General features: G+C 34.4%; 4 protein-coding genes across 4 annotated transcripts; 3 read left to right on the top strand and 1 right to left on the bottom strand.

The window, feature by feature from the left end:
- LOC104710407 (cytochrome P450 71B17-like) lies at positions 2,348 to 4,138 on the top strand. The gene is made up of 2 exons (XM_010426987.2): positions 2,348 to 3,318; positions 3,411 to 4,138. The coding sequence occupies exons 1-2, from the start codon at positions 2,413 to 2,415 to the stop codon at positions 4,020 to 4,022; spliced, it is 1,518 nt and encodes a 505-aa protein (XP_010425289.1). The 5' UTR covers positions 2,348 to 2,412; the 3' UTR covers positions 4,023 to 4,138.
- LOC104710406 (endoglucanase-like) lies at positions 6,681 to 9,947 on the top strand. The gene is made up of 4 exons (XM_010426986.2): positions 6,681 to 7,196; positions 7,663 to 7,910; positions 8,466 to 8,983; positions 9,395 to 9,947. Exons 1-4 carry the CDS (start codon positions 6,720 to 6,722, stop codon positions 9,817 to 9,819), a joined length of 1,668 nt encoding a protein of 555 aa, XP_010425288.1. The 5' UTR covers positions 6,681 to 6,719; the 3' UTR covers positions 9,820 to 9,947.
- Positions 10,170 to 12,294, top strand: LOC104710404. Its single transcript, XM_019229730.1, has 3 exons — positions 10,170 to 10,577; positions 10,716 to 11,484; positions 11,572 to 12,294. Exons 1-3 carry the CDS (start codon positions 10,170 to 10,172, stop codon positions 11,754 to 11,756), a joined length of 1,362 nt encoding a protein of 453 aa, XP_019085275.1. The 3' UTR covers positions 11,757 to 12,294.
- On the bottom strand, positions 12,303 to 14,170 carry LOC104710405 (cytochrome P450 86B1-like). The gene has a single exon (XM_010426985.1). It carries the CDS (start codon positions 14,023 to 14,025, stop codon positions 12,400 to 12,402), a length of 1,626 nt encoding a protein of 541 aa, XP_010425287.1. The 5' UTR covers positions 14,026 to 14,170; the 3' UTR covers positions 12,303 to 12,399.

Genomic DNA, 17,318 nt, shown 5'->3' with positions numbered 1-17,318 from the left:
TATGAAATTAAATTTATGGTTATGTTTATGATCTAAGGTTAAGGTTTATAGTTTAGGATTTAGGGTTTAGGGTTTAGGGTTTAGGGCTTAGAGGTTTAAGGTTAGGGGTTAGAGGTTTCTAGTTTAGAGTTTAGGATATGATATGATGAACGGTTTCAGCTTAGGTTTTTTGGGGATGTGATGAGGTTAACATTTTATGATAGTTAACAATGACTACTTACCAAAACATAAGTAATTTTTAGTGGACGTGTATAACTCATCGTCTATGTGGACTTGATTTTAGAATAAGTATAGTATCCACAAATAAGTATCCATAAATAAGTATCCACATAATAAGATATTTTTAGCATCCACATAACAATCAACAAATATTCAATTATAATTAGATAATATGTATTATAATTATTCTTTTAAATATAGTAAAATGGATCTCAAAATGTAGAAAAAAATAAAATTATAATGAATGATAAAAATAAAATCAAAAAAATATGTCATAATAATTAAATAAAGTGATTACAAAGAGAGTATGAGAAAAAAAAAATGTGAAGAATAGAAAAAGAAAATGTGACAGAATTGTCCATTGAATTTTAACTAATAGTTTCAATCGAATGGTTCTTATTATTTATGACAAATCCTTTCAAATTTATTTTTCACATTTATTAGTTAGACTCATGTTGTGGTCCACACTCATCTCTCTAGCTGTTGGATTAAATTTTTAGTTAAAATCGGACGGACTATAATACAATTGTTTTTCTCTCTATAGTTATACCTCAACTTATATGATGAGGGTTAAAATAGTCTAGAAATTATGTGAATAGTGAAAAAATTGGCAAAAAGGTATCCCATGGACAGAAAGTGTGTCAAATGAACATATTTTCATAGAAAGTGTGTCTCAATGTAAATCTCCCTAATTTTTATCTTGATTAGCTTCATAGGATTCCTACTTTGTAATATATTAACAGATAAAAAAAAACAATCAAGATGTAAGCAGTGTGAGATTAAAATTACTCGACCAAGATATAACGCTTTGGACTATTAATATACACAAAAACAGAGCAATATCAATTTCATTTTCTGTATAACAAAATAAAAATAAAAAGATGGTAATCTCTTTACTCTGTCTTTTTATCATCACCTAAATATTTATTTATTTTCTTTGAGGATTAACCATCCAAATAGCAACAGTATCTCATAAAAGTGCAGGTATGTCGACCCAGGGGGTTGTATATAAGTTTGTGGCCTCGACATGTGCCTGATGCAAGGCTATCGCCTCACTTTCTGCAAACCTTACAACCTCAAGAGGACTCTCAACCAAATTTTTGAAAACTTCTAATTTATAATCTTCCATATATACCACATTATCTAAGGAAATGATGTATGTTGGGAACCGATTGATATTTCACTTAGGAAAAAATCTATATTCTCAAACAAAGACTTCGTTTGGAAAGAATTAGGATCTAAGTGGTATTTGAGATAATGCCAACATCTGTCGCACTGGCGGACAAACAAAAGTAACATAATTAACTGTTTTTCTGGGCTACACATCTGGCACAACTTAGGTCATAATTGATTTTCCGACGACTTAGGTTAGCGTGACCGAAACACACCTTGTTAGTAGTACTTGTCACATAAAATAGTAAATTTTGATGAATATCGTATTTTCCAAATTCTAGTCTAAAGCGGTATTATATTTGGAATGCAAACTTTATCATTAGAATTTATTAAATCCAAATTGGATGGTATGATATCCATATTTAATGGTGTGCTTATCCATATATATTATATTTGTTTTAAAAAAATTATATTGTTTAGCTTTATAGAATTCATACTTTGTAATATCTTATATAACATGACAAAGTTTTTCTTTATTTTTCATGAGACGATGACATTTGGTGCTCTGTTTTCATAACATTTGTCGTCAAATTCCTTTCAATTATTATTAACATTAGAATCCATCACATATAATTTTGTCTTGCTTAGATTCCAACTTTGTAATATATTAAAATTGGCAGAAAAAAAAAATTTTATAGGTTTATATAAGTGGAAGAAAAAAAAATCCAATGAAAATATAAGCAGTGTGAGATTAAAATTACTCGACCTATTTATAGGTTTATATTGCTTTGGACTATTAATATACACAGAAACAGAGCAATATAAATTTTATTTTTTCTAAAAAACCAAAAAAAAAAAAAAAAAAATCAATTATTATTAAGATTTATGTCTTGCTTAGCTTCATAGGATTCTTTTATATGATAGATAGTAACGTATGAAGAAAAAAACAAAAATCTAATCATAGTGTAGGCGGTGTGGGATGTTAAAATAAATCGACTATAGTGGACTATTAATATAAACAGAAAACAGAGGATATCAATTTCATTTTTCTGTGTAACGGAAGAAAAGAAACAAAAAAAAATGGTAATCTCTTTGCTCTGTGTTTGTATCATCACCTTCGCTTCGTTGATCTTTATCAGCAAGAAGATCAAACGCTCTAAATGGAACCTTCCTCCTAGCCCTCCAACGTTACCAGTCATCGGAAACTTACACCAAGTTGGAGAATTGCCTCACATGTTATTTCAACGTCTAGCCGAAAGAACAGGACATGTTATGCTTCTTCACTTAGGGTTTGTCCCTGTAACTGTTATCTCATCGAGAGAAGCAGCTGAAGAGGTGTGTAGAACTCATGACCTAGACTGCTGCAGCAGGCCTAAGCTTGTTGGTTCGAGGCTAACCTCTCGGGGTTTTAAAGATGTCGCTTTTACACCGTATGGTGACGAGTGGAAGGAGCGGCGCAAGTTCTTGGTGCGTGAGTTTTTCTGTTTGAAAAAGGTTCAGTCTTCCGGGAATATCAGAGAGGAAGAATGTAACTTTCTTGTCAAGAAACTGTCGGAATCAGCGGTGGATCGATCTCCGGTCGATTTGAGCAAAACCCTTTTCTGGCTAACCGCGAGTATCCTGTTTAGAGTTGCTTTTGGACAAAGGTTCCACGAGAATGAGTTTATCGATAAAGACAAGATCGAAGAGCTTGTGTCTGAAGCCGAGAGAGCTCAGGGTAGTTTCACTTGCTCTGATTTCTTTCCTATTGCCGGACTTGGATGGCTCGTTGACTGTATTTCCGGGCAACACAAGAGGCTCAAAGATGTTTTCGTCAAGCTCGATACTCTGTTTCAAGGTGTGATCGATGATCATTTACATCCTGGAAAAATATCAAAAGATCACAGAGATATCGTCGATGTTATGTTGGATGTGATCGATGATCATAAACAAGGCAAAGATGATTCCTTGAAGCTCACGATAGATCACATCAAGGCATTACTAACGGTAAGAAGAAGAAAAAAACAAGATTTGTTTCAACACATTTGCATATTGAAACTGAATCTGCATATTTACAATTATTTTTTTTTGTTTGCTAGAATTTGTTTCTAGGAGGAGTAGACACAGGAGCTATTACCATGATATGGGCAATGACGGAACTCGTTAAAACCCCGGAAGTGATGAAGAAAGTTCAAGGCGAGATCCGAGACCGTCTTGGCAACAATAAGGAGAGAATCACCGAAGAAGATCTCGAAAAAATTCCTTACCTGAACATGGTGATCAAGGAAACATTCAGATTACACCCAGCAGCTCCACTTCTGCTCCCAAGGGAAACGATGGCTCACATCAAGGTCCAAGGCTATGATATTCCTCCAAAGACACAGATCTTGGTGAACGCTTGGGTAATAGGAAGAGATCCGAAATACTGGACAAACCCGGAAGAGTTTAACCCGGAAAGGTTTATCGATAGCCCTGTTGATTATAAAGGAAGACATTTCGAGCTCTTACCGTTTGGGTCTGGTCGAAGGATATGTCCCGGTATAGCAATGGGGGTAGCTACTGTTGAATTGGGACTCTTGAACTTACTTTACTACTTCGATTGGAGAGCACCTGATGGTATGACACATGAAGACATCGATAAAGAAGAGGCTGGTACCCTTAGAGTCGTCAAGAAAGTACCTCTCAAGCTCGTCCCAGTTCGAGTTCAGTGAGTTCACCAATCTATATAATTCTAGACTTTGTACAAGTTATGAATAAAACTTCCTCTCTACATCATGTAATATAAACCGAAACGTATGCAAGCAAGTAAGAGTGATGTTATAAAGAACATGATCCTGGTTTGCTATGAATAAAAAAAGTTACATCGCAAAGGAAAGATTTCGATAAGGCTGTGCTTAGTCTTATGATTGCTCCTCTTTTGAATCCGGACTGATTTGATTTCAGGGGAAAGAAAAGCTACAATGGGTTTATTACATTTTCCAAAACGGTTAAGAAAAATCAATAGAATGATTCGATAAGGATCTAACTCAAGAGAACACAAGATACTGTGGGCCAATGTAAGGTGAAACAACAAAAACAGAGATCAAAAGAGAGATATGTAACGTAAGGTTGGAGACATCTTATGGAAACATTGATCGTGGGCGTCATTAGTAATAAGCTTTCGAAATTTTAGTGCTCGGGGTCAATGCTAATGCTATCGACGCTATATTTCTCTGGCCACAAAGAGAAACTGAAACAGAGAGAGAGAGAGAGGAAAATAGATCAAACCACCGCCATCGTCGAGACACTACAGCGGCTGACGCGGCGTCACAAAATAAGTTGATCAGCAAATTAAAGATAAATTGCAAGATCAACCTTGATCTAAAACAAAAAGTCAATATAAACCTTCATTACTTTGTTTGTTTACATCTTCTCCATTTATTTTAAGAACTATCAATTTGATCCTTCATTATTTTGTGTGCTAGCTACTAAAATTTCTAGAATTATCATTGCTAGAATAGAGATTACATCTGTTTGAATTTTAACCAATCAGATATTTGAGGTAGAGAAATCTTATCACAAAAGTTTAAGAGGAAAAAGGGAAAAGTCACATGACATATCTCGAAGTCGTCTTCATTAAGAGATATATTTGTCCTAACACATCACAATGTAAATCTGGTTTCAATATGTGTTATTTGTCTAATTCAAACACTCTTCTAAGATTTTTTTTCACCCAACTTCTCAAATTCAGTAGACAAGACAGCTAAAGTTTCCGTTAATTGTACATATTCTTTCCTTTTTTTATGGAAAAGGTTCAACCGTTACTAGTATGATCCTCTTGCTTTTCGGATCTGGTGAGTGACTTGGATCCAATTACTAAGATAAAATTTAATTAGAAGTTATGATGGCTTTGACGCCATTGTTAGATTAGATCATTAACATAAGCGATCAATCCTACCGGTTTCTAAGTTGTGTTGTGTCTTTGAACCCTTAAAGTTGCCAACTTTATCTCATGATACAATGCTTGTTTTCCTCCCAACTCACGAAAGAGCTTATTAGCCTAAATACCACAACTTTACTTCTAAAGCATTTACTTGGTCCGCAAGATAACATACAAAGGTGGGAGTATTAGGGAAGCAAGATGTGTATTTTGCAGACAAAGTATTATAGACCGTAAAGCCCATAAACGAAGTGAAACCCAATCCGAAGAATATTCTAGATCTTGATATTATTTAGGGAAAATTATAAATAAATGATCTTTTTCCAAAAATTTGGCCATCTACATTTTTTTTTCAAAAGTTTGGTTAAATAGGTTTTATGATATAAAATTAGCCAATTATGCCCTTAATTGTTTTTTCAGATAAATTTTGTTGATTTTTTGTCCCCTGAAATTAAGAAAACATCAATTAATCGGTTTTTGGGGCTTCATCGAGTGGGTCTAAATTGTTGTTTTGGGTTTTGACAAAGTAAGGGAAATTGATCAATTGGAAACCAATTAAGGTTAAATTTTTTTCCCAAAAGGGCTAATCGATCACGTTAAGGTATAATGTCGATTTTTCTTAATTTGTTTATCTTCTAAATAATTTAGAATACGCATTCTAAAATGTATTAGAACAAATCTAAACAATAATTACGAAATCTTAACCATAAATTAAGAATATTTAAAAAATATTTAAAATTATTCACTTTCCTTATTTAATTTATTTTCTTTCTATTTTAGGGTATTCTAAGGTTTACAGATTACAAATTCTAAAAATTTCTATGATATATCTTCTACTTCTTTTAGTATATAGGGTAAAACGTAGAAAACGAATTCTGAATTGATGTAGAATGAAGAAAAATGTAGAATACATATTCTTAATTTTGTAGAACATACAAAATTCAGGTTCTGAAATTTTAGAACAAATTTTCCGTCTAAACTTCTTAGAACATGTACAAACTGTAGAATGAACAATCTAAATGTTTCAGAAAGAGAAAAAATCTTAGAAAGTCTATTCTAAACAATTTAGACTAGAAATCAGCAATTTACAAACTGATTTTTGACACCCAAAATATTTTTTTTTCAAATTTTTTTTTTAACAGTTGTATACTAACATGGGTTTTCTGTTTGTTTATTGGTTCAATTTTTTCAAAACTTCACTATTTCTATTAGTAGGGGCATTTTCGTCACAATTGACAATCTTGAAAAAAAAGTGTAGATGGCCAAATTTTTGGAAAAAGCTCCTTTATTTATAATTTTCCCTATTATTTATTGTACAAGTTATTTCTTTATGTATTTAGGAAAATTTACATTATATTGCGTTAGCAATATGTCAAAATTAATCAATATATATATATATGTATGCCTTAATCTTATGAAACATAATACAATAAACTATTCTATTTCTATAATATTTGACACATTTCTCTATATATATAATCTCTTCGAAATGATTCACCAACACCTAACAAAAAAACACAAACACCCCCAAACTTTTCTAAATACATTTAATATGAAGACAACAAAAGAGCTAAAACGTATGTTTTGCTTCATCATCTTCTTCTCATTCTTCTCCTTCATCACAAACAACATGGCCTTTCCTCTCTCTACAAAATCTCGTTGGATCATCGACGTAAAAGGGCAAAGAGTGAAGCTGGCGTGTGTGAATTGGCCATCACATTTGCAGCCTGTGGTGGCGGAAGGGCTGAGCAAGCAGCGGGTAGATGACTTGGCCAAGAAGATACTTGAAATGGGTTTCAATTGTGTTAGATTAACTTGGCCACTTGATCTGGCTACTAATGATACATTGGCTAATAACGTTACTGTCAGACAATCTTTTCAAAGGCTTGGTCTTACTGATGACATTTCTGGTTTCCAAACCAAGAACCCATCCATGATTGATCTTCCCCTCATTGAAGCTTACAAGGTATGATAGTATCAAATTTTTTGGATTAATTTATTCGGATAGAAAGAAATAATTAAAAAATCTAATCATCTATATTCTTTACTTACTAATTACAGTAGTATATAATATACTAGCTAAAAATTTAGCCCAACAAAATAATTAAAAATATTTAGTTTTCTATCCATAAAGGTAAAGTATAATGGTTCGGAGACCCATCCAAAAACTCAAATTAGAATATAATAGGTCATAAAATACACAAATGACTCTACTAAAATAAAATCATCAAAAATAATGATGAATAAAATAGAATAAATTTCACAAACAAAAATTTGGTTATATATGTGGATACTTTTAAGACTATGGTTTTCAAAACTAATTTAATTATATTTTTTTTTACCGAAATCTCTTATCATGTATACTTTTATTTTTACTCGCAAATCACTCATTTCCTTTGAAAACATGATTCTTTTTTTTCTCGTTTTTGCAGAAGGTGGTAGCTAAATTGGGAGACAGAAATGTGATGGTGATATTAGACAACCATGTGACCAAGCCAGGATGGTGTTGTGGCTACGACGACGGCAACGGTTTCTTTGGCGACACTTTCTTTGACCCTGCCACGTGGATCGCCGGTCTGACCAAGATAGCCACGACTTTCAAAGGTACCTCGAATGTCGTTGGCATGAGCCTCAGAAACGAGCTTAGAGGACCTAAACAAAACGTCGACGCTTGGTTCAAGTACGTGTACATTTTATACGAGATAACATATTCGCACTTACTATAATTTCTTTATTTATTTATTTTGAGTTTATTTTTACTTAATTGGTTTGTTTGAAATGAATTTCTCTGATAAATTAATGGTTGCATGGAAAAAGAAACGAAAAAAAGATTATACAACTAGCGGCATCTTTTGCACGTATTATCTTTAAGTGCCTTTTTTTATGTTTGTCCATTTGCTGCATGCATGTGTATGTGTATGTGTAAGACAGTAAGAGAACGCTATTTAATATAGATTCTGTAATATTGAAATCAGTTTTTTACCTCTAATGGCATACTTTACATTAAAAGTTTGTCTTTTAACGAAAAAGGTACAACTATAAGGTACAACTATAAGAAAATATGGACACTGGTTAAAGTAAGTCACGTATGGTTAAATGATTTATGGGGTACATAATTAACATGCATGTATGGTAGTATGTCACTTAGAAATGTTAAAGTGGCTTATAGGTGTACATGCTTGCATGTAGGATCCTTGCAAAGTAGGATTTAAGTTTTATTTTTATATGCATGTAGGTACATGCAACAAGGAGCCGAAGCAGTTCACGAAGCAAACCCTGAAGTACTTGTTATCCTTTCTGGCCTCAGCTACGACACCGACCTCTCATTTGTCCGATCACGACCGGTGAACCTAACTTTTACTGGAAAACTCGTGTTCGAGCTCCATCGATACTCCTTCACCAACACAAACACATGGAGTTCCAAAAACCCTAACGAGGCATGCGGCGAGATTCTGAAAAGCATCGAGGACGGAGGCGGTTTCAATCTCCGTGACTTCCCGGTGTTTCTTAGTGAGTTTGGAATCGATTTGAGAGGCACAAACGTTAACGATAATAGGTATATCGGATGTATATTAGGTTGGGCGGCGGAGAACGACGTAGATTGGTCGATTTGGACACTTCAAGGAAGTTATTATCTCAGAGAAGGTGTTGTTGGAATGAGCGAGTATTACGGTGTGTTGGACTCGGATTGGGATCGTGTTCGAAGCCGGAGTTTCTTGCAAAGGTTGTCTCTGATTCAATCCCCGCTTCAAGGTATATATTCTATATTACTGTCTTCGGAAACTAATTTTAGAATTTAGAATCGTCACGAAGTATAAAAACAATATGTGGTCTACAATACATACGAATACACTATCAAAATATTAAATGGAATTATGATATAAGTTAGCTACCATTAGATTAGAAACTCTATCAATCATCAAATTTACAACAAATTAAATGTAGATATCTTAAAATGACAATTGCAACATTATATTGTAATTCATATTTTAGAATGACATTTCACAATTGCGTAAAATATTATGTACAAAGATTTATTATTAGATATCATAACTCTATTTATTTAGGTGTTAGCTATCTGCAGTATTTTAATACATAGAATTTGCTTATTCTTGTTCATTAGACATAGTTAAGCATCTCATTATTCCTAACTTTGTTAACCAGGACCGGGCTCTCAACCCAAAGTCTACAATCTTGTTTTTCACCCGTTAACCGGACTTTGCATGTTACAAAGTATCTTAGATCCAACCAAGGTCACTCTCGGTCTATGTAATGAATCTCAACCATGGAGCTACACTCCTGACAACACCCTGAAACTCAAAGAAAAATCTCTATGCTTAGAGAGCACGGGGTCGAATGTGCCGGTTAAGCTGAGTAAGATGAGTTGCTCGAGCCCTAACTTGTCAAAATGGCAGTCTATATCAGCCTCTAATATGCTCTTAGCTGCGAAGTCAAGCAATAACTCGCTTTGTCTTGACGTGGATGAATCCAATAACCTCATGGCTAGTGACTGCAAGTGCGTGAAGGGCGAAGACACCTCATGTGATCCCACAAGCCAGTGGTTTAAGATTGTCAAAGTCAGCATATAATGAGGTTTAATATAGATTATTCATATCATATATAAATAACGATGCAGTAACTCATAAAGTTGTAAACTTCGTTTCTTATAAGTTAAATCTAATATATATGATGCTATTTTACGCTATCAAGATAACGATTAAGTAATCAATGTTAAACGTCAAACCCAAATAAAATAAAATTCATACTGTATGACTTTTTCAATAAATTAGTCGTTAGTGATTGATTTGATTAAAGTTACATTTAATAAGTCATTAATTAGACACAATTTGGATGTTCGGTGTTGTGATCTAGTCAGTAGTCGCTAATAGAGGACCATTCCACTTCTTACAAAACAGAGAGATAGCACATTTAAGTTCCAATGGGAAGACTCTTCTTCATCTCTGTCTTTCTTCTTCCATACGTCATCATCAACATCACCACCTTCGCTCTTCCTCTCTCCACCGACTCACGCTGGATCGTCGATGACGGCATCAACAAAGGTCAGCGCGTGAAGCTCACGTGCGTCAACTGGCCGTCGCATCTTGAAACAGCGGTGGCTGAAGGACTGAGCAAGCAGCCACTGGATTCGATCGCCGAGAAGATCGTTTCAATGGGTTTCAATTGCGTTAGATTGACTTGGCCTCTCTACTTAGCCACCGATGAATCTTTCTCTGATATCACCACTGTGAGACAATCTCTTCTCAAGTTTCGTCTTTTTGAAGCTGTTTCTGGCTTCCAAGTTCACAATCCCACGATTCTTGATCTTTCCCTTACCAAAGCTTTCCAGGTAAAGTTTTGACCTTTTTCCCGGAAAGATTTTGACTTTAGTGGGATTCTTGAAATTCTTGTTTAGTTAGTAATCTATCAATTAGGATTTCAAGATTAAGAAAGATGAGAACTTAGTTTGTTCTTTCTCTTAAAACAGGAAGTAGTGTCTTGTCTTGGAAAACATAAAGTAATGGTGATCTTAGACAATCACATAAGCCAACCTGGTTGGTGTTGTAGTGACAATGATGGGAATGGGTTTTTCGGGGATAAGCATTTAAACCCTCAAGTTTGGATCAAAGGGTTAAAGAAGATGGCATCAATGTTTGCTAATAACGTTTCATCAAATGTGGTTGGTATGAGTCTAAGGAATGAACTTAGAGGTCCTAAACAGAACATTAAAGATTGGTATACCTATATGAGAAAAGGCGCTGAAGCGGTCCACTCCGTTAATCCGAATGTTCTTGTTATTGTATCGGGTTTAAATTACGCTACTGACTTATCTTTCCTCCGAGACAGACCCTTTGAAGTTAGCTTTAGGAGGAAACTTGTGTTTGAGATACATTGGTATGGATTTTGGAACTCTTGGGAAGGAGATAACTTGAACAAGATTTGCGGGAAAGAAACAGAGAAGATGATGAAAATGTCGGGGTTTTTGCTCGAGAAAGGGATCCCGTTGTTTGTGAGCGAGTTTGGGGTTGATCAAAGAGGGAACAATGTGAATGACAACAAGTTTCTAAGTTGTTTTATGGCTTTAGCAGCTGATCTTGATCTAGATTGGGCGCTATGGACACTTGCAGGAAGCTATTACATGAGGGGGAAAACCATTGGTTCAGATGAAACTTATGGAGTTTTGGATTGGAATTGGTTAAACATAAGGAACTCAACCATTTTGCAGATGATATCTACAATTCAGGCTCCTTTTAGAGGTACACTAATTTGTTTTTTCAAACTTACTTTTTTTTATATCTGATCACTTGATTTATGACAAGTTTAAACAACTTTGCAATAATCAGGACCAGGTCTAATGGAAACACAACCAAAGAAAATAATGTTCCATCCTTTAAGTGGACTTTGCGTCGTAAGAAAATCATTGTTTCAACTAAAGCTTGGTTCTTGCAATAGATCAGAAAGCTGGAGACTTTCTTCTCATCGAGTTTTATCATTAGCAGAAGAACGAATCCTCTGCTTAAAAGCTTAGCAGAAAGGAAACCCTGTGAAGCTGCGTTTGTTTTTCACTGAGTTTCACTGCTCAAAATGGAAACTTTTGTCTGACTCGAAGATGCAACTCTCGTCCATAACAAAGAATGGAGCATTTGTGTGTTTGGATGTGGATTCACGCAGTAACAAGATTGTGACGAGAAGATGTAAATGTTTACAAGGAAACTCGAGTTGCGATCCGAGAAGCCAGTGGTTTAAGCTTGTTACTAGCACGAGAACGCGGTCTATGTCAAAACCTTTTCTTCCAATTAGTCCATACTCCAAGACATCTCTTCAGAAGGCTTTATCAGTCTAACAAGGTGATCAAGTGAAAGTTGCAACAGCTTTACTGCTTTAGGATGTCTAATCCGGTTTGGTTTTTGGGTCGGCTATACACTTACCTTTCACAGTGCTGATATGTGTATACATCTAACTTCCAATTTCAGAATTTGCAAATCTTGCTTTGTATAACATTCGTGATCTGCATTACACATAACACACACGCTGTACATTTTACTAACAAAGATTATTTATGTGCCTATTCTAATTAAGAAGGGTGAAGGTCTTACATTAGCCATAATGCCATATATATAAACAACTATTTCAGTAATAACTTCACAATATAGCTGAATTTTCTTTTATATTTATGAATCTTGCTTCTTCTCCTCTAGAGATCTCGGTGTAATCCTGACCTTAAGACCATGTTTCATATACAAAGTCGTTGTTACCCGTGGAACAACAACATGATCTTGATCAACCTTGATTGAGTAATTCAACAAGATGGAAGCAGCCACCATTTTCATCTGCAAGTATGCAAATGTTTTCCCTAAACAAAGCCTTGGACCGGCGTTGAACACGACGTATTTAAACTGATCATCACTCACAAATTGCCCTCCTTGTATCCATCTCTCTGGTTTGAACATTTCACAGTCTTTTCCCCAAATTGATTCCATCCTTCCCATCGCATAGACCGAGAAGTAAACCCGTGAACCTTTTCTCAAGAAAGTGCCATCTGGAAACACGTCTTCTTCAGTCGCTTGTTTCATTTCCATAGGAATTGGTGGATATAGTCTAAGAGATTCCGACAATGCTGCTTGTAGATAGACCATATCGTTTAGTTCTTTGACTGTGAAGTGACAAAAACTCTCTGTTTCTCCAGTTTCAAGATTCTTGTTGTTCTTCTCTCTTTGGCTCAAGATTTGTCTGATTTCGCTGAGAATCTTGGTTTCGACTTCCGGGTGTTTTGTTATCAACCAGAAGAACCAAGTAAGCGCGACGGAACTCGTGTCTCGTCCCGCTAAGATGAAGCTTGTGCAGAACTGTCTGAAAAACTTGACTGTGAATCGATCATTTTCATCGCCTCTTTTGTGACTTTCGTTCTGGATTAGCCTTGAGAGGACATCGGATTTGCTATTAGCTAATGTTCCTTCGTCCTTAAGCATCTTGACTCGTTCGTCAACCATCTTGTCTATAAACTTGTGAACCGTCTCAACCGCTTTCCTCAGGCCTTTCTCGTACCCTATATCGAAAAACTTCATTGGTTTCCACAGAAACGGCGGTATCATGAACCGAAACAGAGTAGACTCTGTTGCTTCTTCAAACGCTTTAGCGAATGGAACGTGGGGAAGATCATCATCCAAAGTCCCCGGGTCATCTCCGAGACCCGCGATGCAGATATTATCAAACGTTAACCGTAAAAGAATCTCTTGAAGATCAAAAGCTTCTTGTGAATTTGAGAAACTCTCCAACACTTTCAAGAGCTTCCTCTGTATCAAATCTCTCGTCGTCTGAAAAGAATGATCCACGAAGCGAGTCGAGTGCATCTCAGTTATGATGATCCGTCTCTGTTCTTTCCAAGATTCATCATCCGCGTTGAAAATACCATCTTCGAGCAAATCGCGGAACCTCTCTTTGTAAAACTCTCCTTTAGGGAAGTTCTTGAAATTGGTTTTGAGCATGTACTCGATGTTTGCGGGAACACTTGTCATGGCTCCATAAGATCCACTAAACCAGATCCCTTGGTATGGAAACGTTCCTCGGCTTTTCGTCAAACACCGGGTGACCCATCCGAACACATCGTGAACATGAAGGAAGAACTCGGGCGTGATCCCAAACACAGGCCATTGCACTGGGCCGCCTTTGTTGGTTAGCTTGGCTTGCAAGCAGCCGAAAAGGAATAGACCTAACAACGCAATTGATACATCTTGAAGACAAAGATGAGCAGAGATGCGATCTATCAATGACGACGTTACAGAGTTTTCATTAGACATTTTTGTATATATATTTTTTTGCTCACTAACTATTTTGTAGTAATTATAAACTTGAGAAAATTGGTTTTCAAGGTTTTAAGTTTATATTTCGTAAAGATAGGTAAACCGAAGATTCAAAGAGAGGATTCATCATGCTTTTGGTGCAATTTTGCTTAAGGACTCAAGAGACAGTTGAAATGGAATTGGTCTATTTCAAGAACACGACTTTTTCTTAACTTACACGAAACGTAAAGTTTGAAATCAAAATGCGAAATGTGTGTTTGTTAAGTTAGTGTCGTAGGAACTTAGCAACAAATGCAAAATTACATGTCTTTTTAAAAAAACTCATAACCAATGAACCATCTATATAGTTCATTGCTATTATATAGCAAACCCACTTTTTTGTGTCAACTTTTAATCCAACGGATGAGATTAGTTCCAGTTTTAATCCAACGGTTTAAAATTATTAATCGTGTCTTTTCGTCGCACCCCCATATTTCAAAAATCACACCTCTTAGTCTTTGCATCTCTTTGTTGTACCTCCTGGTTTCAAAAATCACATCCATTAATTCTTACACCTTTTAAATCACACCTCTTAGTCTTTGCATCTCTTTGTTGTACCTCCTGGTTTCAAAAATCACATCCATTAATTCTTACACCTTTTAATTTCATACCTCTATGTGTTACACCTCTTTGTTGTACCTCCATGTTTCACATCTATTAATTTTTACACATTTATATTTTTCACCTCTATGTCTTACACCTCTTTGTTTATTATATATAAACTTTTCGTGACTACATAAACAAGTTTCGAACAATTTTTTTCTGAGTACTAAAGAATTGTATTATTGAAGTGTTTTTTAACTTTCAAGCATCAATCTCTAATTCAAGGTAATTTAATATTTTTGCTCCGAATGACATGTAGTGTTTCTCGGTTAGATTATTATTACTGTTAGTCGACACTATTAAGTTCATACATTAATCTTAGTTTTGTTAACTTTTAGTCTCTTCAAAACTTTTAGCCTTTCCAGTTTTCATGTTTTTGCATGGCTAATGTTTTTAAGTATGTGTGCCATATTTTTTGCATGGCTAATGTTTTTGATTCTCAATGTGCAGATTTTATTTTTTGACTTTCTGGAAAAACCAAAACCAAGATACGAGAGGCATGATGATATGCAGTGATGCTAGAGCTACGGATAAGCCAAATTTTTTTAACAAACATGGTATAATTATAATTTTATATATGTTCTTATTTTAACCTATTTATTTATATATAATAGCAAACCCAACTTTTTGTGTTAACTTTTAATCCAACAGATGAGATTAGTTCCAGTTTTAATCTAACGGTTTAAAATTATTAATCGTGTCTTTTCGTCGCACCCCCATCTTTCAAAAATCACACCTCTTAGTCTTTGCATCCCTTTGTTGTACCTCCTGGTTTCAAAAATCACATCCATTAATTTTTATACCTTTTAAATCACACCTCTTAGTCTTTGCATCTCTTTGTTGTACCTCCTGGTTTCAAAAATCACATCCATTAATTTTTACACCTTTTAAATCACACCTCCTTAGTCTTTGCATCTCTTTGTTGTACCTCCTGGTTTCAAAAATCACATCCATTAATTTCACACATCTATGTGTTACACCTGTTTGTTGTACCTCCATGTTTCACATCTATTAATTTTTACACATTTACATTTTACACCTCTATGTCTTACACCTCTTTGTTTATTATATATAAACTTTTCTTGACTACATAAACAAGTTTCGAACAATTGTTTTCTGAGTACTAAAGAATTGTATTATTGAAGTGTTTTTTAACTTTCAAGCATCAATCTCTAATTCAAGGTAATTTAATATTTTTGCTGCGAATGACCTGTAGTGTTTCTCGGTTAGATTATTATTACTGTTAGTCGACACTATTAAGTTCATACATTAATCTTAGTTTTGTTAACTTTTAGTCTCTTCAAAATTTTTAGCCTTTCCGGTTTTCATGTTTTTGCATGGCTAATGTTATTAAGTACGTGTGCCATATTTTTTGCATGGCTAATGTTTTTGATTCTCAATGTGCAGATTTTATTTTTTGACTTTCTGGAAAAACCAAAACCAAGATACGAGAGGCATGATGATATGCAGTGATGCTAGAGCTACGGATAAGCCAAATTTTTTTAACAAACATGGTATAATTATAATTTTATATATGTTCTTATTTTAACCTATTTATTTATATATAATAGCAAACCCAACTTTTTGTGTTAACTTTTAATCCAACAGATGAGATTAGTTCCAGTTTTAATCTAACGGTTTAAAATTATTAATCGTGTCTTTTCGTCGCANATTGACTATGTAAACAAGTTTCGAACAATTGTTTTCTGAGTATTAAAGAACTGTATTATTGAAGTGTTTTTTAACTTTCAAGCATCAATCTCTAATTCAAGGTAATTTAATATTTTTGCTGCGAATGACCTGTAGTGTTTCTCGGTTAGATTATTATTACTGTTAGTCGACACTATTAAGTTCATACATTAATCTTAGTTTTGTTAACTTTTAGTCTCTTCAAAATTTTTAGCCTTTCCGGTTTTCATGTTTTTGCATGGCTAATGTTATTAAGTACGTGTGCCATATTTTTTGCATGGCTAATGTTTTTGATTCTCAATGTGCAGATTTTATTTTTTGACTTTCTGGAAAAACCAAAACCAAGATACGAGAGGCATGATGATATGCAGTGATGCTAGAGCTACGGATAAGCCAAAATTTTTTAACGAACATGGTATAATTATAATTTTATATATGTTCTTATTTTAACCTATTTATTTTTTCTAACAAACATGGTATAAATGTTAATTTTTTTTTTTGTAGGATGTCCATTAGATGTTCATGATCCAGGTTAGTTTACATTTTTTGTAAATAAAGTTTTTTAAAATTTTAGCTGAATTATAATTTCTTATACTTTCTGGGTATCAAACATTTTGATAATATATACAAATATTACAAATGAGCATGGAAATAGAGAGTGCCGAAGAAAAAGCCAGACATACTTGTGACAACACAAAATCAAATTCTAGAAAGCGTAAGCACGACCAAATGACAAGTCAAGTTAGAAAGAAAAGATCTACTAAAGGTAACTTATTTAGTCTTTGGTGACTTTCTAATCTGTATATACAACTTTTTAAAAACATAATGTATAACAGTCACTTTTAGAGTGATCTGGAATCTGCCAAAAAAAAAGAAAATGCAAGAAATTTATAAAATTAGTGTTTAACCTAAAGAAGAGAACATCAAAAGGTGAGATATTATTATCACCTGTTTCACCA

This window comes from Camelina sativa, chromosome 9, assembly GCF_000633955.1.
Source record: "Camelina sativa cultivar DH55 chromosome 9, Cs, whole genome shotgun sequence".
In the NCBI taxonomy this organism is placed as follows: domain Eukaryota; kingdom Viridiplantae; phylum Streptophyta; class Magnoliopsida; order Brassicales; family Brassicaceae; genus Camelina; species Camelina sativa.
Note: the sequence above shows the minus strand (reverse complement) of the source record. Positions and strands in the feature narration are given on the sequence as shown.